General features: G+C 46.7%; 1 protein-coding gene across 5 annotated transcripts in view; it reads right to left on the reverse strand.

Annotated features, from left to right (window-relative positions):
- Positions 1–22398, reverse strand: part of LOC111158527 (solute carrier family 7 member 1) — a 47254-nt gene extending 24856 nt beyond the window's left edge. Inside the window, exons 1-4 of one of the 5 annotated variants that reach the window (XM_022520617.1) lie at positions 22273–22398; positions 16503–16602; positions 6310–6419; positions 1486–1869 (exon numbers count right to left, since the gene is read on the reverse strand). In XM_022520617.1, coding sequence (XP_022376325.1) covers positions 1486–1855 — 370 coding nt within the window. In that variant the 5' untranslated portion in view covers positions 1856–1869; positions 6310–6419; positions 16503–16602; positions 22273–22398. Of the gene's footprint in view, positions 1–1485; positions 1873–6309; positions 6420–16502; positions 16603–22272 lie in introns of all 5 variants that reach the window. The other 4 variants (XM_022520618.1, XM_022520621.1, XM_022520619.1 and 1 more) reach the window with 4 other exon arrangements.
- Between the last annotated feature and the right edge of the window lie 307 nt (positions 22399–22705).

Below are 22705 nucleotides of genomic sequence, written 5' to 3' on the forward strand. Positions count from 1 at the left end.
ACTTCTATTTGTAGGAATTGGCCATTCATATCCTTTGCTTATTCTTATACTCAGGTGTTTGTCTCTTTTAAGTTTGTCTCTTTTAAGTCTTTTAAGATGTGTTCAACCTTGGTTGTAACCAAAATACAAACAACATCAAGAGAAACAATATCGGGCGCCTGGGTGGCTCAGTGGGTTAAGCTGCTGCCTTCGGCTCAGGTCATGATCTCAGGGTCCTGGGATCGAGTCCCACATCGGGCTCTCTGCTCAGCAAGGAGCCTGCTTCCCTTTCTCTCTCTCTCTGCCTGCCTCTCCGTCTATTTGTGATCTCTCTCTGTCAAATAAATAAATAAAATCTTTAAAAAAAAAAAAAAAGAGAAACAATATCTTCTCACCTACCTACTAAGAAGACTTTGTATTTTGAGTGTTTTTGTTTGTTGGTTGTTTTTAATGCTGGTGCTTAGGGTCAGCGAGAATGTGAGGAAGAGAGCCTGTGGCCGTCTGGAGGATCACAGGCAACATGGGCCTTAAAAGATGCAGGCCTACTGACCTACACATTCTGCTTCTTAGAATATTTTAAAGGAAAAAAACCATGGCCATGCCCAAAGACATTAAATGACATTAAACTATTATATATTGTTGTATATATAATATATACATATATGTGTATATATAGTATATATACAATATTATATATTGTTGTATATTATTCTTAATTATAACAATAATTACACAACTGGAAACAATCTAAGTACTCTAGGAGAACACCTAAAAAATTATGTTACATATATAAAACTACATAATGATATGCAATCATTTGGAATATTACTATGGAAAAACCATTAATACCATGAGAAATGTTTATTATATGTTGTTTTATAAATAAAGAGACATACTGGACAAAAAATATACATTTAAGTTGACAAAAATATCAATAGATCCCTAAACTCTTCTGAATAGAGATTGTCTTCTCCTTCCATAGTGTTCCTAATATCCAGCATAATGCCTGGCACAGAGGAGGGGCTCAAGAAATAGCTGCTGAAAGAATGAGTGAATGAATAACAATTAATTTCTCTGGGTTGTCAGATTCGGCAATGTCTACTTCCTGTGTTGCGTTTTTCTGTATTTCCTAAATTTTTCTTTATCAGTGATATGTTTACTCTAGTAATCAATAATCAAAAATACTGAAAGGGACTACACTCCTTTTAAGCAGTAAAGATATCCCACTGAATTTCCATCTCTTGTGTTCACAGGACTGACCTCCTTGCTGGCCTGGCTCATCTCTACTAACAGTCCGATGCACAGACCAGAAGGAGGAGCGACACCCCCAAGGCAGGCCCCCCCACAAAAGGGAAAGGAAGCATGTACCACAGTTAAGGGAGGAGGACAGTCGTAGAGAGGAGCTAGTCTCGGTCCACTCAGGGAGCAGAGGAGAGCATGGCTGTGGTCTGGAGGTGAGAACAGCAGAGGGGAAAGGGGGCAGGCTCCAGGCCTCCTGGGACGTACCGATGATGTAGGAGAGGATTAAGTTCCAACCAGTGATGAAGGCCCAGAGCTCCCCGACAGTGACGTAGCTGTAGAGGTAGGCCGAGCCTGTCTTGGGGACCCGAGCGCCAAACTCGCCGTAGCAGAGGCCAGCCAGCACTGAGGCCAGCGCTGCGATCAGGAAGGAGATGACAATGGAGGGGCCCGCGTCCTCACGGGCCACAGCTCCGGCCAGGACATACACACCGGCACCCAGCGTGCTGCCCACCCCCAGCGCCACCAGGTCGAAAGTGTTCAAGCAACGGGACAGACGGCTCTCCTCCCGGCTGCAGTCCACCACCTTCCTCCGCAGCATCTGATGCCCGATGTTGAGCAGAACTTTGCACCCCATCGTGTTGTTCAATTCTGCTAGAGAAAAAGAATGTAAGCATTTATTATTGCCTTTTATCCCATGCATTAACCTCCTCCTATTGCAACACAGACATCCACCATGTCCTCTATCATCGTTGACGGCTAAAATATTTTACATCTCAGAATTCCATGACTGGTCATCACAACATCCACCTACGACTTCTACCCGTCTCAGGCCTAACCAGCATGGACAGAAATGCCCAGGAGGCCTATTCCTCCAGCGACCTTGACACTGAGGTCTCTGAACTTCCACATTTATTGCAGCTCTTAAGGGAGAGACTTCTATAGGCAGAAATTGCACAGTATGAGAAACACAAATTAATGACATCATTCTTGTCCTCAATAATCATTCAATTCCCCTGGAAAAGCAAGATGTTATTCCAAATATGAGGTTATGGAAGACAAACCCAACCATATTTTAATTATTAAAACCCAGATGCCTTGAATAGCAATGGCATCTGCTTTTTTAGACCTTCCTTGGATCCCCTGAGAGCAAGAACCAGGTTAACACAGTTAGGTCCAGAACAGAAAAAATGCTGAATTATTTAAGTTAGGAATAACTGTTATTCCTCCTTTTCTTCTGGACTAAAATGTTAGGAGACTGTGCTAGAGGATCCACTTCTGAGCACGAATCATAAGAGGGCACACATTCCCCAACGGCCGCTGTCAGCCAACCCGTGTCACCTGGAACAAGCCAAGAGCAGGTCCCAGGATGAGTGTAGACCACGGACCACACCCTGTGCCAACATACCACTCCCAGTCCGCTAACACACAGGCCAATCCTGCCTGGGCAGCTCGTCCCAAGGGGGCCAGGATGACGGCGCCCACCCTCAGAGACATGGAACAGAGGTTCCCAGCCTCAAGTAGCCTGCACAAGTGACTTCTTTCCACAGAGGCCAGTCTGAAAAGGGCAGAAAAGAGTGGAGAAACCTAACTAGGTTTCTACCTACACTGCCTAGACCAGGGGGCCATGGTCAACCACGACAAACATTTGATTATGGGATGTGCCAAGAAGGGCACTTGACCTCTGTGATCTTCCTCCCCAAACCATCTAATCATGAGAAAAATATCAGACAAATGGCAGATGGAGAACATCCTATAAAACACCTAACCAGTGCTCTTCAAAACCATCAGGACCATAGGAACAAGGGAAGTCCGAGAAACTGTCACAAGCAAGAGGAGCCTGGGGAGACATGACCACTGAATGTCATGTGGGATCCTGCATGGGGTCCTGGAACAGAAAAAGGATCTCGGGAAAAACTACAGAAATCTAAATAAAGTAGGGGTATTAGTTAGATCGGGGCCACACGCTAATGTAGGGTGCTAGCAATGGAGGAAGCTGGTGTGAAGAGTATGGGAACTCTGTACTAGCGCCACAATTTTTCTATAAATCTAAAACTGTGCTGAACTAAAGAGTTTATTTAAAAAATAATAGCTTATGCAGAGAGAAGCTATCTAGCTACTGAGGTGGAAAAAAACATCATTGCTTTTTCATCTTGATCATCCATGGATGGGTACTGACCTCACCTTGCTACAATCAAGCACCAGAAAACATAATAATCTAACTGGCGACTGACAGATCTAGCAAAGTCCATACCTAACCACCCACAACCCGACTGCCCGCCTACACCTGTGGCCTTAGCCACTGGGCGCAGAGTGGTCTGGCACCAGCCCCCACCCCCAGCTCCTGGCCATGGCGCTCCATGTGGTCACACAGGAATGGGAACAGGCCTCTCTCTATTTCATCTGACTGGCCAAGAGAAGACAGGAGAAAAAAAAAAAAAGCTTCTTCAAGACCCATAAGTTTTCAGCTAGAAATAACAGTCATATGTTCTGATCTCATTGTAAAGACGAGGAAAAATAACTCTGAGAGCCAAGGGTCAAACCAGGTCATGGAGGTTGGAAGGCACTGAGCCCCAAGTGCTCATCGAGGGCCCTGGCATTCCAGGTGGGAAGGAAATGATATCACTGTGCTGTAAGGTGGGGAGGAAGTGGGAAGGAAATGAGGAAAGACCACATTATTTGTGGAGCGTCGTGCAGCAGAAGACCCCAAACACGAGGGTGTGACAGGAGCAGAAAAGGGCAGGCGTTGTGAGCAAGGGAAGAACAAGCACAGAGCCCAGCAGACCACACGCTGGCCTGCTTCCGAGGCACCCTGGCGAGGCTGCGAGGGATACCTGGGGCAAGCAGGTTCCCGGAGAGTCAAGACCTGCTGGGGCCCCGGGGCCTGGGGAAGGACCCAGCACTGGTGAGAGAGCCCAGGGTGTAATTCCTCCTGGAACTGCCTTTTCTTTTCTCCATTTCTTCCGTAGGGGATTAACTGGATTTATTCAAGTCAGATTGTAAATCCCAACAAAACTCTCAGGAAACAATGGCTTGAATAAGGAGTTAAAGAGGCCGCATTTCAACACAACCCTTGGCAGAAGAGGCTGCACTAGGGGATGTGCAGAATCCCTGTAAAATCACTCCTGGACATCCTTTTTGGCAGGGAGGGGAGTGTTGTAGGTAGACAGGAATCTCATAGGGAAGAGAAGCAGAGTGGGGAAGCTCCTTATGACGCACCCGGTTTTGACCTGACTGGTAAATGCCACTGACCTTTAGAGAGTACCAATCCTGCCTGGGTCCTCTGCCTAAAGTAAGTGCACCCCACCCCCCAAACAATAAAAGCCAGTGCAAGGCAAAGACAGGGCAATTAAATAGCATCCTCTTTCCTGGGCTTTCACAGAGTGAGCGGGGGCCCAGGAGGTTAGGTGGGATGAGCCATCTGCCATCCTCTAAAAGACAAGACCCATTCTGTCTTGGGCTCTGGAAGGGCTGGTCCATAATTTATACTCCTTTCTCCAAAGTCCGCTGTTGTCTGGAGCAGAAGCAAAAGCTACTAGAGCCCAGACATATGCTGGAGACACACTTCTGAGCTTCCTCAGAACAGAAGGCAAACGAGAGTGCCATGATTGTGCCAGGCCAAAACAAGCCCCCAGGACGTGCAGAGCTATGGGGGTAGGGGGAGCACAAAGGCCCATGAACCACCAGCAGCGGGTGGGCACGTGCCTGTCAGCCAAAAACCTGCTCAAGGAACTCACTTCCTAATGCTGGGGGTGCAGTACCCTCTTCGACTTAAGGGGGCAGTTTACTGGATTGCATAACTAGATACAGATACTGGTTTTCAAGCGTAATGTGGAAAGGGAAGTCTTTGTTGAGTACAAAACGTGACTTGACAGGCGCAATTCAATTCTCCTAAATGGGTACACAGCAGCTCTCTTCTCTAGGGACAGTTCTGGGCCCCTTCCTTGCCCCCCAGCAGCCCCGGGGGAACTGCTCTGTGAACCACGGCGTGGGGAGCACAGAATGGACTTGTGACAGGAGGCTTCCCACTATTTTTTTACCTTGGTTACTTTTCTTTTTGTTTTTTTTCTTATTTAGTTTTTATTACTGCAGTGCAGTTGGCATACAAGTGATGCTCGTGTCTTGGTTACTGCTGAAGTACTACCTGCCATCGGGGGGAAGGGCAGACTCCGTTCCCTTGGAAGACGCTGGAAAAACAATGCAGCCAAATGCCACTGGGAGGCCCGGGGCGGACGGCCCAGAGAAGGCACAGGTCTCCAAGAAGCAGGTTTCTACTTTCCAGCAGGGTAGCTGAAAATGAGATATTTGCCATGTCCTGGGTTCAAGTTTAAGGAATATCCTTTCCATCTCCCTAGAAGTAGCATAAAACTATATTCTCCGAGTGGCATCAACTGTCAGAATTTTGTACACATTATGCCACTATTTCTATTCATGCTGAAACCCCAAAGGTGGTCATTCAACCAACAGGAAGACGAAAGAACACGCATCTGTGTAAACCTAATCCAACCGTTCAAATTCCCACAATGGTGGGTTGTTACGGACTTCTTGCTGCTGGGGTTTATGCAGAAAGTTGCCACAGAGGTTTTTAAAGTGTTACCTGAAGATTAGGTCATCCTTTCTTGTGGGGAGGAATCTGTACAACGATCAACAGCTATACTAAATCCCACCACGTCTCACCAATCTCACCCCATTTTGATGCCCGAAGCTCAACACAGCCAGGATTTATGGAAATGCACAAACCCATGGTCCCACCCCGGGAAGCTGAGTGTCGGGGTAGGAAGAGGTAAGCACACACGACAGCTCCAGGAGCTGGGCCCATCGGATGATGGAACTCCAAAGGAGAAGGTCTAACTGTCCATCTCAAAGGCCACTTCAGGCCTCCCCCCTTGCTATCTGAAAGTAGCGTGTTGTTATAGAACCCTTCATGAGTGAAACGGTGTAAAGCAAAGGAACCACCATTAATTACATGGAAAACTTGTTGAGCGTTCCCAGACCCCAAAAATATCACCTCCTTTAGGCTTTTCTGACACCTTAGGACACATCTTGCTAATGGATACACCAAGAAAATCGAGATAGAGCAGAGCTACTCACAGATACAGTTCAGAGCTGTGGCGGCTTGACGCTGAGATGCGGAGCACAGTCTCTAGGGAAGGAGCGTGGCTCTGGGATCTCCGGATTTGGGCAGCCTCTGCAACAGCTTGCTACAGAACAAATGCTGAATGCCATTTTTGCTTTTTGACTTTATTTTGTAAAAGCGAAAATCTTCCGATTTCCTTCAGTTAATAAAAGACAAGTAGCACTTTGTAATAGCAGAGTGGCATAATGCAAACCTTTAAAGAGTGTGGGACACCTGTCCTTTCCTGAGGACAAGAGGCGTGATTTCATCAGGCAAAGATAGAGGCCTACAGTCCATAAGTCCACCTGTGCATTTCCTTGCTTCCATTGGAAGCCTCAGTAATAATGATGCTTTATGCTTTTCTATCACAGGCCACAGATAACATGGCTTCTCACTGGCATGGGCAGGCACAAGATCCAATGTGATCACATGCCCTCACAGCGCCCACGCGTCCTCCAGATCTCAGTGACTTTAACACTCTGGCCATATCAGAAAAAGCCCCAGGAGCCCGGCCGTCCATGGCTTGCCTCCTTCTACGGATTCCACAGGGCTAAATGCAGAAAGCTGCCGGAAGCTTCTGACGTCTCATCAGCAGCAGTGTGGACAGCCCGACACGTGGCCATAAGCTCTGAGTCTGTCTGCACAGTGGAGCAGAGCTGCTGGACGGAGGGAAGCAGGAGGAGGCAGCAAAGTAGAGGTTTCGCCTCTCGGTCTTGACTTCCAAGCCACAGGGGGACAGGCCAGGAGGAGGCCATGGGGACCCACCTGGGGTGCAGCACAGCTTCCAGGCACAGGTTGGGAAGTCAGCCAGGGAACAGGAAAGTACTCAAGAGAGCTTCCAAAGCAGAAATGGCAAAGAGCAAGGTGAACAGGAATGCAGACCCTGACCATGAGAGGGCCCCTCAGCCAAGCAAGGAACACAAAGGCGCAGGGAACCAGGCTCCATGGTAGCTGTGAGTGGTGCCACCGCCCCATGAGCTCACGAAGCACAGAGACCCAAGCAGATCACCCACCCATGGCGCTGAGAGTGGACAGTGCCATACTAACCAAAGAACTAGAACAAGATCTGTCATGGGCAAATCTGTTGCCGAAATGGTATGCAGACAGACAAGCGTTTTCAACAGCTTTAATGTTCTGGGAAAATATCAAGTAAAAAAGCCCATTTTATTATCCCAGTGAGCATGTAGGTGAGGGGGAGGGGTGTGTAAAGGACGAAAACACTGAGATAATCTTTCAGATTACGGGTTGTTTTCTTCGTTTCTGTATTTGTCGTAATGCCTGTGATGAGATGTGTTAACTTTTTAAAACAGAAAACAAATAGCACTAGTTAATAACAACTAACATTTTGGGACATCAGCCAAATGAAAGATCCCTTAGATAAATTATTTCATTTAATCTTCACACTACCTTAATCTATCTGGCAATATTCTGCATTCCAGAAATAAGGAAACCCAGCATTACCAGAACGCAGTCATTCACAACCCTGGGTGTGCAAGAGAATCACATGGTAAGATTTTTTAAATGAATGATGCCCAGCCCACCATAGACCAAGTCATTCCCGTGACTTTCTCCCAGGTAACTTGCCGAAGAGCATGTAGCCAGTGAACAATGGAATCAGGGCTCAAGCCCAAGTCTTTCTGCCCCAAAGACTTGCCCCATCCTCTGAAGCAGGATCTTCAGGTTTGGAGAACAGGCATGGAGGGTGTGGAGAGCTGGTACAGGAGAGAAGCAGGGACAGGAGGCAGGGCTGACTGGCGGAGGGAAAGGTCTCTATGTGTCCCCCCAGGAAAATGGCACCCGAGCACTCCTCCATCCCCCAGCACACAGGATGCACAGAGCAGTGTTCACAGGACCACATCCTACAGAGCACTCACAGCAGATACTCGGTGTTAGGAAGCAGATAGGAAACCGACCGTCATCTTAGGTAATCACTGCCGTTACTCTCCAACAACTTAGGAGGGTCTCTCTATTAAAAGAGATTTTGTCAGCTGACTAGTTAATGGTCCGAGTTACTGAAGAGTATGTTTCTGTTTCTTCAAACAAATAAAAATGTAAAAAGTTGTCAGTTGGGTTCAAATCCAGCCTAAGCAACATAGTCTTCTCTACGAAGCCTTGAAACAATTCTCATTTTCCTCACAGGAAAATGTCACGGGGTGTGCTCTATCCCCACCTCCTGTCTCGCCTTGAGGGACAGCTTCCCCGCTCCACCCCACGGTGGGACAGTTTGAGTACCTGTCACACCCTCAGCCTAGGGTTTTGTAATTCATTATCTTTAAATCAGTGTTTGGGGTTCTCAGTTTCCAAATCTTATTATGTTTTTTAAAGATTTTTTTAAAAGATTTTATTTATTTATTTGGCAGAGAGAGAGAGAGATCACAAATAGGCAGAGAGGAAGGCAGAGAGGGAGAGGAAAGCAGGCTTCCTGCTGAGCTGAGAGCCCGATGTGGGTTCGATCCCAGGATGCTGAGATTATGACCTGGGCTGAAGGCAGAGGCTTAACCCACTGAGCCACCCAGGTGCCCCTCAGTTTCCAGATCTAAAGATGAGACAGCACTGTTGTCCCACTGTTGCAGGTACACATGAGGGTCAAATGAGACAATGCATTAAGGAGCTCACTGAAAAACCAAATCCATTATTCTTTTTTTTTTTTTTTTTAAAGATTTTATTTATTTATCAGAGAGAGGGAGAGCGAGCACAGGCAGACAGAATGGCAGGCAGAGGCAGAGGGAGAAGCAGGCTCTCTGCAGAGCAAGGAGCCCGATGTGGGACTCGATCCCAGGACGCTGGGATCATGACCTGAGCCGAAGGCAGCTGCCCAACCAACTGAGCCACCCAGGCGTCCCGAAATCCATTATTCTTCCAATGCAAAGAGCTGCTATTATTGCCACACCAGTAGGCATTCTGGTGTGGCATTCCTCATTCTCATTTCTTTCTTCAAGATATCAATTTGCAGTCTGTCGGCTGTCTCTGCTTCCCAGTAGCAGAAGGCAGGCAGTCCCCATCAGCGAAGTGTTCCTGTCGTCAGGGCTGTCTTTAAGCGAGGCTTTGACACAGATATTTGCCTAACTTAGCTATAGTCAAATCTTTGCAATTATTATCTACTCAAATTGAAGAATGATATAAAAAACAAGAAGCCAGGGGAAGGACTACTAAGCACATTGTCACAAAAACCAGATACCCAGATACAATCTAGAAATGCTCCTCCTCAAGCCAACAGGATGTGATTAGTCAGTAGTTATGTCTCTGGATGGCATTTCCATCACTAGGGAAGGCTGTCCTTTATCAGGACAGAGGCCCTGGCCCTGTGTACAGAAATGCATTACGACAAAAACACGCATTCCATCAGGAACTCAGAGCTCCTCTGACACATGCCTTTAATCATACCTATTTTTGCAGTATGTGACAAAAATGTTCTGTATTTGGAATGTGAAGCCAAGTGATCTACAAACTCTGTGGGCATCTCTAGTACAACGCTGATTAACCAGAACTGAACAGGAGCCTGGTCCTGCAGAGTGGGGGATTCCATTAAGTCAGCTTTACATGAACTGTTAAGCACTTCACTTGGGCCTTAAAAGCTATTATATGTTTGTCTCTCAAATAGAAAAGCAATGTCTTAAATAAAGTTCCCCTAATATCAGAATTCAAACTTACTACCACAACATTGCTTCTTTAATTCTCTAGGCCTCCAAGGTATCATGAAAGAGTTTTCTGCAGCTCCTTCCAGAACTGTCCTCTTACAAAAAGCACAAGGAGAACTGGCATCTAGACCTGGAGCAAAGCAGAGGATTCCACACAAAACTGATCTTTCACTGCACACTCACAGTCCCATTATTTTTACATTTACTAATGCATTCACTCAACAAAGCCGGGCAGTTCACAGATTTAGACGCCAAGCTCCAGTAAATTTCCACGCTTCCCCATCTTCCCATGGTCACAAGCAACTCTATGAAAAAAACCTGGAATTTCTAGAAATGCACTGGTTCCAAGGTAGACAAAGCAGCTGTGAAAAATCAGGTCCAGCTCCTTGAACTGAGCTAGAGAACAGACTCACAAAGGCGTTAGGGTTCTTGGGAAACAAGGAACATTCTACACCAGCTCCTCAACAGAAACACATTGCAAATTCATTTAATCCCCACCAGAGACCAACAGTAGCAATTGTCACTCCTCTCAGGAGAGTAAGAGTGGAGTTTAGAAGGCAGTTTATGCACATGCACGTGCACATATGCATATATATATATATATATATATGCACATATGCACGTGTGTGTGTGTGTGTGTGTGTGTGTGTGTGTGTGTGTGCATGCATGCATTGGATTTCAGAAACCCTATCTATGCCAGGTGCCAAACGGACTCAACTTTGACCAAACTTATTCTCCATGCTGCTGACAATTCTTAATGTGTCACCTGATCCTACAAATAATAGATTCACAAGGGCTAAGTGACACCCTCTTCTTGAATGACAACTCCTCTGTAAAAATTAAGTCAATTAGTTATTCACATGGTGGAGTAAATTAACATAATCCACCTACTTCCCTCCAGCTGCTAGGCAGGACCCATGGGCTTTGAGGCAATAGGAACTTTATTTGGGAGTGAGGAAAGGTGGGTAGTTTGGGTTCCAGTGCCCAACCAAGGCTTCAGGGAAAGTTCTGGAAAGCATACAGACAGCAAGGCTTAGAAAAGTATGTGTTAGAAAGAACAGGCCAAAGCAGAGGGATTAGATATTATGTTGGAGATACTACATCCCTGAAAAAAGCAGGGAGAAAGTGTCAAAAAAAAAAAAAAAGAGAGAGAGAGAGAGAGAGAGAGAGAGAGAGAGAAACATGAAATAGCACCTCTGGGAAATAATAATGACATACTGAATATGAGTTTATATAAAGAAAGGCCTGGAAGGGAAACTGAAGTAGTTGTCTCTCAACAGGTGATTAAGGACATTTTTTATTTTCTGCATATGGATAATTTTTTCTGAGTGTGGACTGCTTCTGAGTTAAGGGGAAGGAAATATTCTAATAAAACCAACAAACAAACAAGTGGGAAAAAAGGAAGGCATAAGCGTCCAAAGACAAGTTAAATCCATGTCAAGAGTCTACCTGGGAGATGTGAATAATTGAGTACATGGGACTTCATTATGCTTTCTCCCTACATTTGTGCATGTTTGGAAATTTCCAAAAGTGAATGTGAAAAGAAAGGAACCCACTCAGGGCTGACCCAGAAAACAAAGAAGAAATTCTTCCACAAACTTTATCAACCACTACCTCCAGGACCGGAAGAGTCCCCCAGGGCTATAAGCCATGGAGTCTAATTAAATAGTCTTTAACACAGGATTAGGTTGAACCATATGAAATTATCAATATTCAGCTATTTTTTTTAACCTAGAGAAATAGCAACGAGTAAAGGATTCGTCATAGGCAGACCTGGTCGTACCTCTTACCAGCCTTGTTCCTACACATCCTCTGAGCCTAAGTCTGTATCAAATTTGGGGAAGCAGACTGAAACTAGAAAAGGCAACATGGGTTCCAATGAAGAGATTTAAGGGGGAAAGAAAGGAGTGATTCGGAGGTTCTTCAGAGCTTGTAGTGGCTGAAAGAAAGACACTCGTAGGCATGTGTGTTTTTGTGCATGTTCTGTGTATCCATGAGGGACGCAAGTTCATCTTGTGGGTTACATATCCCTGCTGAGGTGACCAGGGAGGGAAGGCAAAGGCCCACTGAACTGCCTGTGACACACATCAGACGACCCGGGTGAAGTGGCGTGACCATAGTGGACAGGCGGGTCGGGCAGGACCATCCATTTACCAGAGTCTTGAATGGCCAGCTGAGAAACTGACATTCAGATGTGAAATTTTTAAGCAAAGGAAGATCATCTCGAAAACCTTCTCTTGGAAGGATTGCTCTGGTCTTGTCATGAAGGACAGAGTGGAGGGGGAAACAGCACCGGGACAGCTGATTGCTCGTGGCTCAGCCTTCTTTCTCTGGGGAGCAAATCAATTATGTTTGCCTTTGAGCACGATATTTTAATCCGACTAATAAAGCACTTTTGCACAAGCAAAGGCTCTAATCTTTCACATTCACCTGCCATTTGCTCCCTGTCTGGGCTTTCTCCTCAAAGAGCCCGGAGATACACAGACTCCACACACCCACAGTTACCATGGGAATTATCTATGTGGCATATGTCATGCACGAATAACCCCTCAGCAGGAAATGCCGCATTTTATGGTTGGTCTTCCTGTAATGACATTTTACCAGTAGCCAAAATCGCAAGCCCTCATCCCAAAAAGAAAAGCATGTAAATGTTGAAAGAGATGTCACAGCCTCCTTGTGCGGCCGGCCACCTTCCCTGCTGAAGTCCGGCAATGACCTGCTGCACTCATCTACCTTCCGGAATATACTGGGAGGAAACCCCCGGTATGTGGGGCCAGAATGGTCTCTGTTCTCTGGGCGAGAAATGACCCCGGAAGCAAATGGCCAGTTCCACAGAGGTCCGTGCACCACAAAATGCTGGAGCAAACCACCAAATGCTGGCAGAGGACTGCCAGCGGGTCAGGCTGCCATCAGGTGGACAAGGCAGCCCAGGAAGTTGGACAAGTGTCTCTCCTTGCACCAGACAAGAGAGCAGCATTCGGTGTGCGGGGGCTCCTGCCGCGTGCGGGATGGAGCACCGATGCAGCCTCTGTCCAGGCAGCGCCACCTGCTGTGTTTCACAGAAGACTCCAGGGCAATCCGATCACCCTGTCCCCTATGGAATGCTACCTGAATGTGACCCCACAGCCTCTCCATGTAACAACAGTCAATCATTCAGACTGCCCTTCATGAAATTCTCCGTTCTTTGGTGACTGCTTTATAACAATCAGGGTCCACATCTCCAGAGAATGAGGAGACACAGCACAGACTCCTGTTATTTTTAAGGAATTTTTAGAGGGTAACCCACAGACATCACAACTTAGGCCCCAAATAACGCTGTCTACATAGACACTGCCACAGAAAAAAATTACTGGGAGGGCGTCTTGCCTTCTAAAAGTTCACAGCCAGTCAGTCACACTTGAGACTCAGGACCACATTTCCCTACACAAACACTGTGACAAACTGCAGCCGGGTTCCAGACCAGCTTGGACTGTGGAATCCAAAGCCAGGTTCCACAAACAGCAACTTCACCTGACATTCCTGCTGTGGAGTGGAGCGCTGTGGGGGCAACCCCCACCCAGCAGGGTCAGGACGGCACAGAGGACATCCGAGTGGGTTAGAAGAATGAATGGACCCTATAGAGTTGTGATCCTTTAAAGGATTTAAATCATAGGTCATTTTGGAGAAAACAAAGGAGCATTTTAAAATAACTTTCCACAAAAATGGACAGTGGATGGCAATCACTTTTCAAGGAGCAAGTAAAGGTGATCTGTGGTCGGCAATCTCTTAAGGTGGCCCCACGATCCACTCCTGGTGCTTCCCTGAGTGTGTGGGGGAACTGGGACTTGCTTTTAGTCAGCAGAACGTGGCAACGGTGCTGATGTCACTCGGAGATTACGTGACATGACATCAGGCTCCATCTTGCTAGCAGCCTCTCCTTGCCAGCTTAATGAACCAAGGAGCCACACTTGGAAAAGCCACATGGCCATGAATGTCAGCCAGCAAAAGGCCAGGGCTCTGGGGTCCTACAACCTTGAGGACATGGATTTTGCCCAACAACCTGAGGGAGCTTAGAAGCAGCTTCTACCCCAGCCACGCCTCCAGATGAAAACCAAACCATAGTCAACACCTTGACTCCAGGCTTGTGATCCAAGCCGTGCCCTGACTTCTGACCACAGGAACAATGAAACAAGAGATGGGTGTTGTTTCAGGCCTCCGGATTGGTGGTTTGTTATCCTCCCGTGGTCCAGTCATGAGGCAGGGAATGAGTCTGCATCCGTTCTCTCTTTAAATCTTCAAGAAGCTAAAAACCAGAGCCCAACATTTCCTTAACTTTCTCTGTTTTAATGGTGGAGTTGACGTTTCCTTGACCTGCAACTATTTTTTCTTGAAGTCTAAGTGATCTGAAAGCCATTTCCTCCTCTGGAAAAATGGCATGCATTAAATGACTATTATGTCATTTTTGACAGAATGGCGTGACTGCCCCGGGCCACTCTCCTGGGAGCTGGGAGTTATAGGAGAAACAAAGGTAAGCAATGCACCAGCCCTGGGCTCAGAGTGCACACAGTCTGGGAAGGAAGACTAAAGCAACCATCTAACCATCCGGCAAATATTTGCCTTAGGCCTACTCTATGCCTCCCCGCCCTTCTAGGTGCTGAGGAAACACCAGGGAAGGGAACCAAGCGACCTGGTGGCCTGCCCTCTAGGCAGGAAGACGGTTATGATAAACCAAGGAGCACAAACAAGTGTGGCAGAGACCAAAAAGCTTCCAGGGGGCGTACCCCCTCTGTCACCATCTGGCACCTGGTAGGACTCTCTTCACTCAAGAAGGGCCTACCTCCTGGTGGTTTCTAGTAGGTTGTGAATTCCCCTGATTTAGGAGCAGTTCACGACACATGCCCAAGGATCTGAGAACCAAGGATGGCTTCCCCACGCATTCTGTCGCAGTGTCCTGATCCAAGAAACAGATCTGATGTAGACTTTTCACCCCAAGGTGAACACTCAGCACCAACCCCCCACACACAGGCCAAGCTCTGGTATTAGGTAACAGGAAGAGGTTCTAAAATAGTCTGTTAAGACAGCACAGACACATCTGCCTATCGCAGGAAGACGAGGAAGAGTGCAGAATGAACTCACTCTAAGCACTTTTTCTAAATAAGACCTGAAAGGAGAAGGAAAGAAAAGGACATCCGAGGTCCACAGTGGCTTCTGGCACAACGCCGGATAGCTCCCATGCCCTGCTGGCAAGGATCCAGCTTTCCTGATTGTCTTCGCAAAAGTGCACCTGGTAACCTACACCTTTGTTCTGACATTGACCAGTTGCAATAGCCTCATTAACAAGTGGGGAGTCTCCCAAGTACATAGAAGCCATGGGGAACCCTCCTAATTTCAAGGCCACCTGCTTGAAGATGCTTCCCTGTGGCAAAGGTCATGGGCCATATCCCCTGCAAAGTCCCTCTGATGAAGGATGACCTTGATTATAGGTGCATTCTTGATAGAGCTATATTTGGAATTAAGAGTCTGAATGGCTCAAAGGATTGTAAGAATGTGAGACAGAGAGAGAAGCATCAGATGAGGTTCTTTTATAAACACACATGCCTGAAAAAACTTTACCTCCATTTTTTTTAATACACAAAATAGTGACAATAACAATGAAGTGCCCATACTTGGTGAACTTATTACTTCAATCAAAAAATAACCGGAGTGATAGCTTGTAACTATTTTAATAGAAGAACCCTTCTTTCCCAAACCACCTCCTCTGCTGAACCCAACTGTGAGAATCAGATAAAACTGGAACCACTCTGACACAGACAGGCAGGAGACACTGCACCCCACTGGCTAGCCCTGACCTTCCCCCACCCTCCCTGCCTGGCTCCTTGGCTCCCTCAGGACCCTGGGGCTCCAAGGACCCGCCCGAAATACACTGACCTATGGCAGATCACTATAGCACCTGAACCCAAGAACAAGCTACAGGAAGATCCCTAAGTAAAAGAGGGAAAATCTAAGGAATGAGGGGGTAGAAGCAAGAGGAAAAGCTTGAGAGCAGGAAGGCAACTGGAGCCAGCCCTTGACCTTGCGAAGCAAAGGCTCCAAGAGTTAAAGGCAGGACCACAGCACAGTGCATCAGGACTGCTGCACAGGGGCCTTGGCCCAGAGCAGGTCCCACCAAGTCCCAAATACCACGCCGCACACCAGCATCTACACCAGGATGAAGGGGCAGGCTCTGGCAGATCTCTCCACAGCACGCCTCGGTGGCCTCTGCTCAGAAGCCTTGCCATCAGCAGGGTATTTTGAGTTCTGTTTGAAGGAAATGTAGGAATTCAATAAAACCATGAAAGCGAGGAGAAACATCTGTCTTCTGTTGAGTGGATGGGCCTGAAGACCTAGAGGACTCTGAAAAGGCAGAGTAGTCATAAACTTTAAAAGATGATGACATAGAGTGTAGCTGTCCCTTAACCTATAAAGTCAACAGCCAACAGAAGGACTAAACGGACAATATATTCTAGCACCCAAGAGACCATCCTGCTGGGGTGTAGGTGGGCAGACTGTACCTGAAATAGGATGTAAGAACTCGTCACCTCGTCACCTGAGGATCACCTGGTTCCTGGAGCAAAGATGTCTCAGGAGGGATGAGATGGGAGCTTCTTGCTCCTGGAAAGCAAAGAAGAGTCATTAGGCCCCATCAGGTTGGTTCCCAGAACTGCCACACCTTTGGCTACGACAAGGAGGGATGACTCCATCCTGCTCAGTAACAGGAAGGACATCCCACCTTACAAAGATTAATGGCATGGTGGCTGGGAAGGTGAGGGTCGGAGCAAAGCACCACTGGGTGGGGAACAAGACAGGAAACTGGACAAGGTGGCTTCCAAACCAGTGATCCTACCACGTGACCTCCATCAGTGATGATCCTATCTCAAATAAGGATGGTATCAAAGCATCACCCAGACAGGCCACCTCCACAGATCTAGGACACAGGAGCAGATGAGTACAAGCTCTGAGGCCCTCGTCAGGAGCTGTGAGGGGAGTGAATCCCCCCTCTGAACATGGCATTGAGCACTGAGACCAGCAAAGGCAGACAGCCTCAGTTGGGTCCTTCAGGAAACAGGGGGACACCATCCGTGAATGGCATTTTGCAGCAGACTCTCCTGGAGCAGCAGCCCAATGGGCTCAAGTGTAGCCCTGCCCGGCAGACATCAGGATGGACTGGGATGCTCTAAACATAGGATGTGTGCTCTCGTGATAAGCTGGGGGAGTGCCCTACAGTCCCACAACAAATGCGATCTAGTGACTGGAGTTGCCACTGTCTGCAAGTGGGAACAGGCACCTTCGCGGGGGGCATCCTAGGAAGAGGCTCGTCGAGGAGCAGCACATAGTCCTTCATTTCCTCTATCTTACCATTTCTACTTCGCACACTCATGTGCTTGCCCAGGAGCTGGAGGGGTCTAATGAAGCCTCCTGAATACAATCTGCACCACTGTGAACCCAGAGAGGATTATCAGTATGCCAAAGAGGCCCACGAAGATGTGAATCAACGCGGAGAGTTCCAGAACCTCGGCAGCAGCACACGGATTTCCCACAACCGAAATCCGACTCCATCCTCACCTGCACTCATTCCACATCGATACTCCATTCTCCTCCCCTTCTGTTCTGAAAATGTCCAAACCCTCAGAAAAGTTAAATGAACATTTACAGAGTCTTCACCTACATTTACCAATATTTAACATTTGCCATTATCTGCTTTATCTTTATATAAATATAAACTGTTCTCAGAAGCCACTTGAGAGTGAGCTATGATAGCTACCATGACACTTGACCTCTAAGCACTTTGGTAACTCCAGAGAATGGCACTCTCCTACGGAAGTGTAGTCCTTCAAAGGAATATTATCATACCAAAGAAACTGATATTCATTCGGTAGCATCTCAAACACAGCCCAGAACAAACAACACACTGCTTGTTCCCTCTCATGCGCCAAGCACCACAAGGGCCCTGAGAGGGCCACGGTCCAGCAGGGGAGACCGACATACAGACGCATTTCTGCGACAAGGGCACCAAGATGGTGTGGCTCACATGGGGGTCTCTACCTCCGCGGGCTCCACCTGGAGAGTTGAGAAGAGGCTTACGCGATGACGTAATGTTTAGAAGATGAGTCTAGCCAACACATACAGAGCAGGAGCTGAATGTAAAAACAGAGTGGCTTGAATGTGACAGCAAGAAGAATACTGCCCACCCCCCCAAAAGTCCAAATCCCAAATCCAGGAACTTGTGACTATGTTAGGTTACACGGCAAGGAGGAATTAAGGTTGCAAGAGGAATAAAGATGCTAATCAGCTGACCTTGAGATAGGAAGATTTTCTGATAGAATCAGTGAGGGTTCCTACAAGATGGAAGAGAAAGCAGGAGAGTCAGTGTCAGAGGGATGCAATGTGAGAGACCCCGTCAGCCACCCTGGTTCTGAACGTGTCAGGGGACCAGGAGTCAAGGCAGGCAGGCAGCCTCTGGGAAGCTGGGAAGGACAAGGAGCCAGATTCTCTCCAGAGTCTTAGGAATGGAGCACATCCCTGCCAACACCCGGACCTGAGCCTGGAGAGACCTATTTCGGACTTCTGATCTCCATCCAGAACTGGAAGACAATAAATGTGTATGGTTTTAAGTGAATGAGAAAACAAAACAAAAAACTGTGGAGGCTGGAAACAAGGCTGGAAACTGTCAAAGCGCTGGGAGATGGGGGCAAAGTCATCCACGCCCTTGGGGCCAAGCCAAGAAAACTATACTTTGTTCTCTGGGGAAGGGAGAGAGCCAAGAGCCATGATCGGATCTCTATCTGGAATAAAAGGAGCAGAATCTAGAAGAAAAACAACCGATAATGTTGGTTGCCATTGATAAATTTGAGCTTTCAAACAAACAAACAACTTAAAATTTGGGGAAACTTGCATCTATCACCCAGAACTTGAAAGTTTCTCAAAACTTAGAGAGTTTTCTGATGATACTGGTGGTGATACTAACAAATGTGATTTTTAGAAAACAATTACATGATAAAATCTGTCCACCTCTGGAAGATCTGTATAATTCATTAAGACAGTAATTCACTGAAGCAAAATCATACATGGACAAATGACTGATTCAAAGGAGAAAATGGATTTTTTTTTTAAGTACAAAACAGACCCATTTTCCAGTAAAAATAAAAAAAAAAAAAAAAAAAAAAAAGCCTGTCAATATGGTTTCAGATTCTACTGTGGAACCAACTATCTCCTTTCAAGTTTTCGTGCAGTATCAAAAAAGAATACCCATAATTGTCCATAAAGACTCCCGAAGTCCTCTTCCTTTTCCAAGTACCTATCCAAGGTCATATTTTCTTTATATATTACAACTAAAACAACACATCAAAACCGACTGATGCATAATCAGACATAAGAATCAAGTTGTCTTCAATTAAGCTGAACATTAAAGAGATTGGTAAGTATATAAAATTACGCTACTCTTACTAATTTTCTTTTGTTGTTGTTCTGGAAACTAGATATTTTCCATAAAAATGTTATGCTAACATAAAATGATTTATTGTTATTTTTAGATGGATTAGTATATAAACACTTGAAGTTGTTCTAAATTCTAATTTGTAACATGATAAACTTTTATACATACAACCCACATAAGCAAAGCTCCTTCAAGTCCTCCATAGTCTGTAATGACAGAGCACAAGGGGGTTCCAAGACCAAGCGGTCTGAGAACTGCTGCTTTCTGCGCTGTCCAGTCAAGTGAACGTGGCCACACTGGATCCAAGCTCATGTCACAAAACTCTGCTCACACTTTCCTGTCCTGGTATACAAGCAGTTAATGCCCAACTTAGAGGTCCTGAAGAAAAGCATGCCATACATTAATCCAGGCTGAACTCATCAGGATTAATAGGATTGGAATGCATAGCAAATACATTCATTAGTACCGCTTTTCTTTAATCCAAGAATGTTCTAGCTGATTTATTCTATTTCAACAGATTTGACAACTCACTTTTTTAAAAAACAGAGTAATGAGAACGCTACATACACTTCACACTTGAAGGATTTGATCTCCTGTATTTCATAAACACGGCCAGCAGCAAGTACACCGGACGAGCTGGGCTGTAAAGGTGAGGCCGTGACACCGGGGCTCTGTGTAATGGGGGGCACCTGGCACCTGGACAGGGCATATGTATGCACAGCAACATGAAAACAGCACAAGGCATATGTCTATGGAACAGTTTAGATATCAGAAGGAATCAGATCTTTTCATTAGGTACACTGATGAAGCACCAAAAATGTTTGACCACTTTTTAAACATAATGCCCAACTTTCTGGCAACTTACACAGCTGCTTTGCCTACGAGTGTGTTTTTATGCTGTTCTTCATTCCACAAATGTTTTGGGTGCCAGATACGGTTCTAGAAACCAGAGATGCAGCAGGGACCTGATTTCTTGGAGCTTAGGTTCTATGACTGGAAGCCCCTCTTTGAAAAATGAGAATGGATGAAATATTAACTGGAAGAAGCATGCTTCTGCTCTCCTAAAGCAATTCCATGAGATTTTCAGATGCAGGAGGAGCTCCAGTGACACAAGTATGTGCTCCACCCCATGAGAAGGGCCGATGCTAGGGCTGTTGTAAGGAACAAAGCTACAGGGAGCACAGTTCAAGGCAACCAGGCGATCTCTGTCGTGTGTACTGACTCGAACCAAGATCTCTGGCAAGAACAGAGCTCCTTCAGAAGGGCTGAGTGCCAATGGAAGGGCCAAGCCAGTCACTGAGCGGGCACGGAGGATGTCAGAATCCTGACAGGGGAGCATTTATAGTTTAAAAAAGCAAACCCTGATTAATTCTTTCCTTTGGCATGAATAGTTTTCAAATTTCAGCCTAAGATTTTTGTTAGTTAAAAGAGAACAGGGGTGCCTGGGTGGCTCCGTCGGTAAGCAGCTGCCTTCGGCTCAGGCCGTGATCTCAGGGTCCTGGGATCGAGCCCCACATTGGGCTCCCTGCTCAGCAAAGAGCCTGCTTCCCCCTCTCCTTCTGCCTGCTGCTCTGCCTAATTGTGCTATCTCTCTGTCAAATAAATAAATAATCTTTGAAAATTTTTTTAAAATTAAAAAAGCAAAAGGGAGCACAGGCTAAGAGGCTGACAGTAGCTGAGCGACATCAGTTTCCTATTCAAGGCAAGAGCTGCAGGATGGAACGAAAGCCTCAAGTCCAGAAAGGAGCCTGCAAGGTCCCCAGAGCCAGCGGGGCAGGCCTCCAGGCATCCAGGAAGGATCTACCCCTGTGCCCAGAGACTCTCAGACTCGCAACCCCTGCTCCACAAGGAGCCTGCTGTGCGGGTACTGCAGGAACCACATCAAGCATGGGAGCCCTCAGCGGCTGTGCCTGCACCCCGCAAAGAGGACCACAGGAACATGGGAGCCATCCCTGCTCTCTCCTTCAGCCTCCCAGTCTTAAAACTGCATTTTAGGTCTACCCAGAAATGGCCAGACCATTATCAACTGAAATAATTCACTCCCAAGGAGCAGACCTGCAGGGTGCCAGAAACCACAATACTTTGACAGATCACGTTCCCCTAGGCTTCAGTTGGACCCACATTTGGGACTACCACAGCTCCATGACCACCTAACACGTGCTTGCTTCCCGGCTTCTCAATGATAAGGGCTTACCCCTGACCATGGGCTTCACAGCGGCTACTCAGTGGTTTCCCAGGAAAACTCACACACTGGATTCCAGCGTCCACCTGAGAATGTGAATGCCTTCCCTCTTTTTCCAATTTCCAATGCCCACCCGAATCCTACCTGTACTGGAGACCTACACCAGTTTCTGTCCCCTCCCTGAGAGAGCAATAACACTGCAGCCTAAATGCTGTTTGAAAGACCACAGACTCCATACAGACATCTGTGGTTCTATAAAATTTAGGAGGGGAAAAAATTTCATACGGTAAAGGAAATGTGGTCAAGGAAATAACAGCAAGATATTTATCCTCCCCACAATCTTTCAATAATTAAAATTACTCCAGCCATTCTACAGCAAGGTAAAGGTCACTGGACTCACAATTTGATGACTCAACCTTCCTCCGAGATGCAAAATACTCCACAAAAAGCCCTCCCAAATCCTCTTTGCTGTGTACTGCAACAGGCCAGTGAAGGCCGTTCTTCCCCCTCGGCCTATGTCTCCTGGTGATGCCAAGGGAAGAGGAAGGCAAGCAAGAGAAAAGCAAGAGAAGCTGCGAGGGGCCAGGTCTCAGGTTACAGGGCAACGGTTCTCAACCAACGTTGCTTATGCTCCCGCCAAAGGGCATCTGGCAATGCCTGGAGATACCTGTGGTTGCCACAAGTCAGGAGCAGGGGGGTGTTGTCGTCATCTAGTGCTCAGAGGTCAGGAACGCCACTCAACCTCCTACGGCGCTCGGGGCGGCGTCCGCAGTGGAGAAGTATCAGCAGAGCCCTGAGGGAGACAAAGTGTGCCTTTTACTGTGTGAAACTGTCCGCTGCAAAGTGTTCTACTGACTTTTTAAAGTGAACTGGTTTAAGATTTTTTTTTTCTTAAAGCTTCCAATAACGTCTGCAAACAAGCGTATTCACTAGAAAGTGAAACCTTGTCACAACATTGCTGGAGAACCCTCCACTGTCCCAAAACCAGGGCTGAGAATAACGAAGAGGCAAGCAGAAGACAGGGAAGAGTAAACAATTAAAAAACACAGTGTGACTAAGCCATACTTCACTTTTTAATGAGTTCTCATTTCTGAGGGCAA

The sequence above is a fragment of the Enhydra lutris genome, unplaced genomic scaffold (genome assembly GCF_002288905.1).
Source record: "Enhydra lutris kenyoni isolate GAN:26980312 unplaced genomic scaffold, ASM228890v2 scaffoldscaffold60, whole genome shotgun sequence".
NCBI lineage: Eukaryota > Metazoa > Chordata > Mammalia > Carnivora > Mustelidae > Enhydra > Enhydra lutris.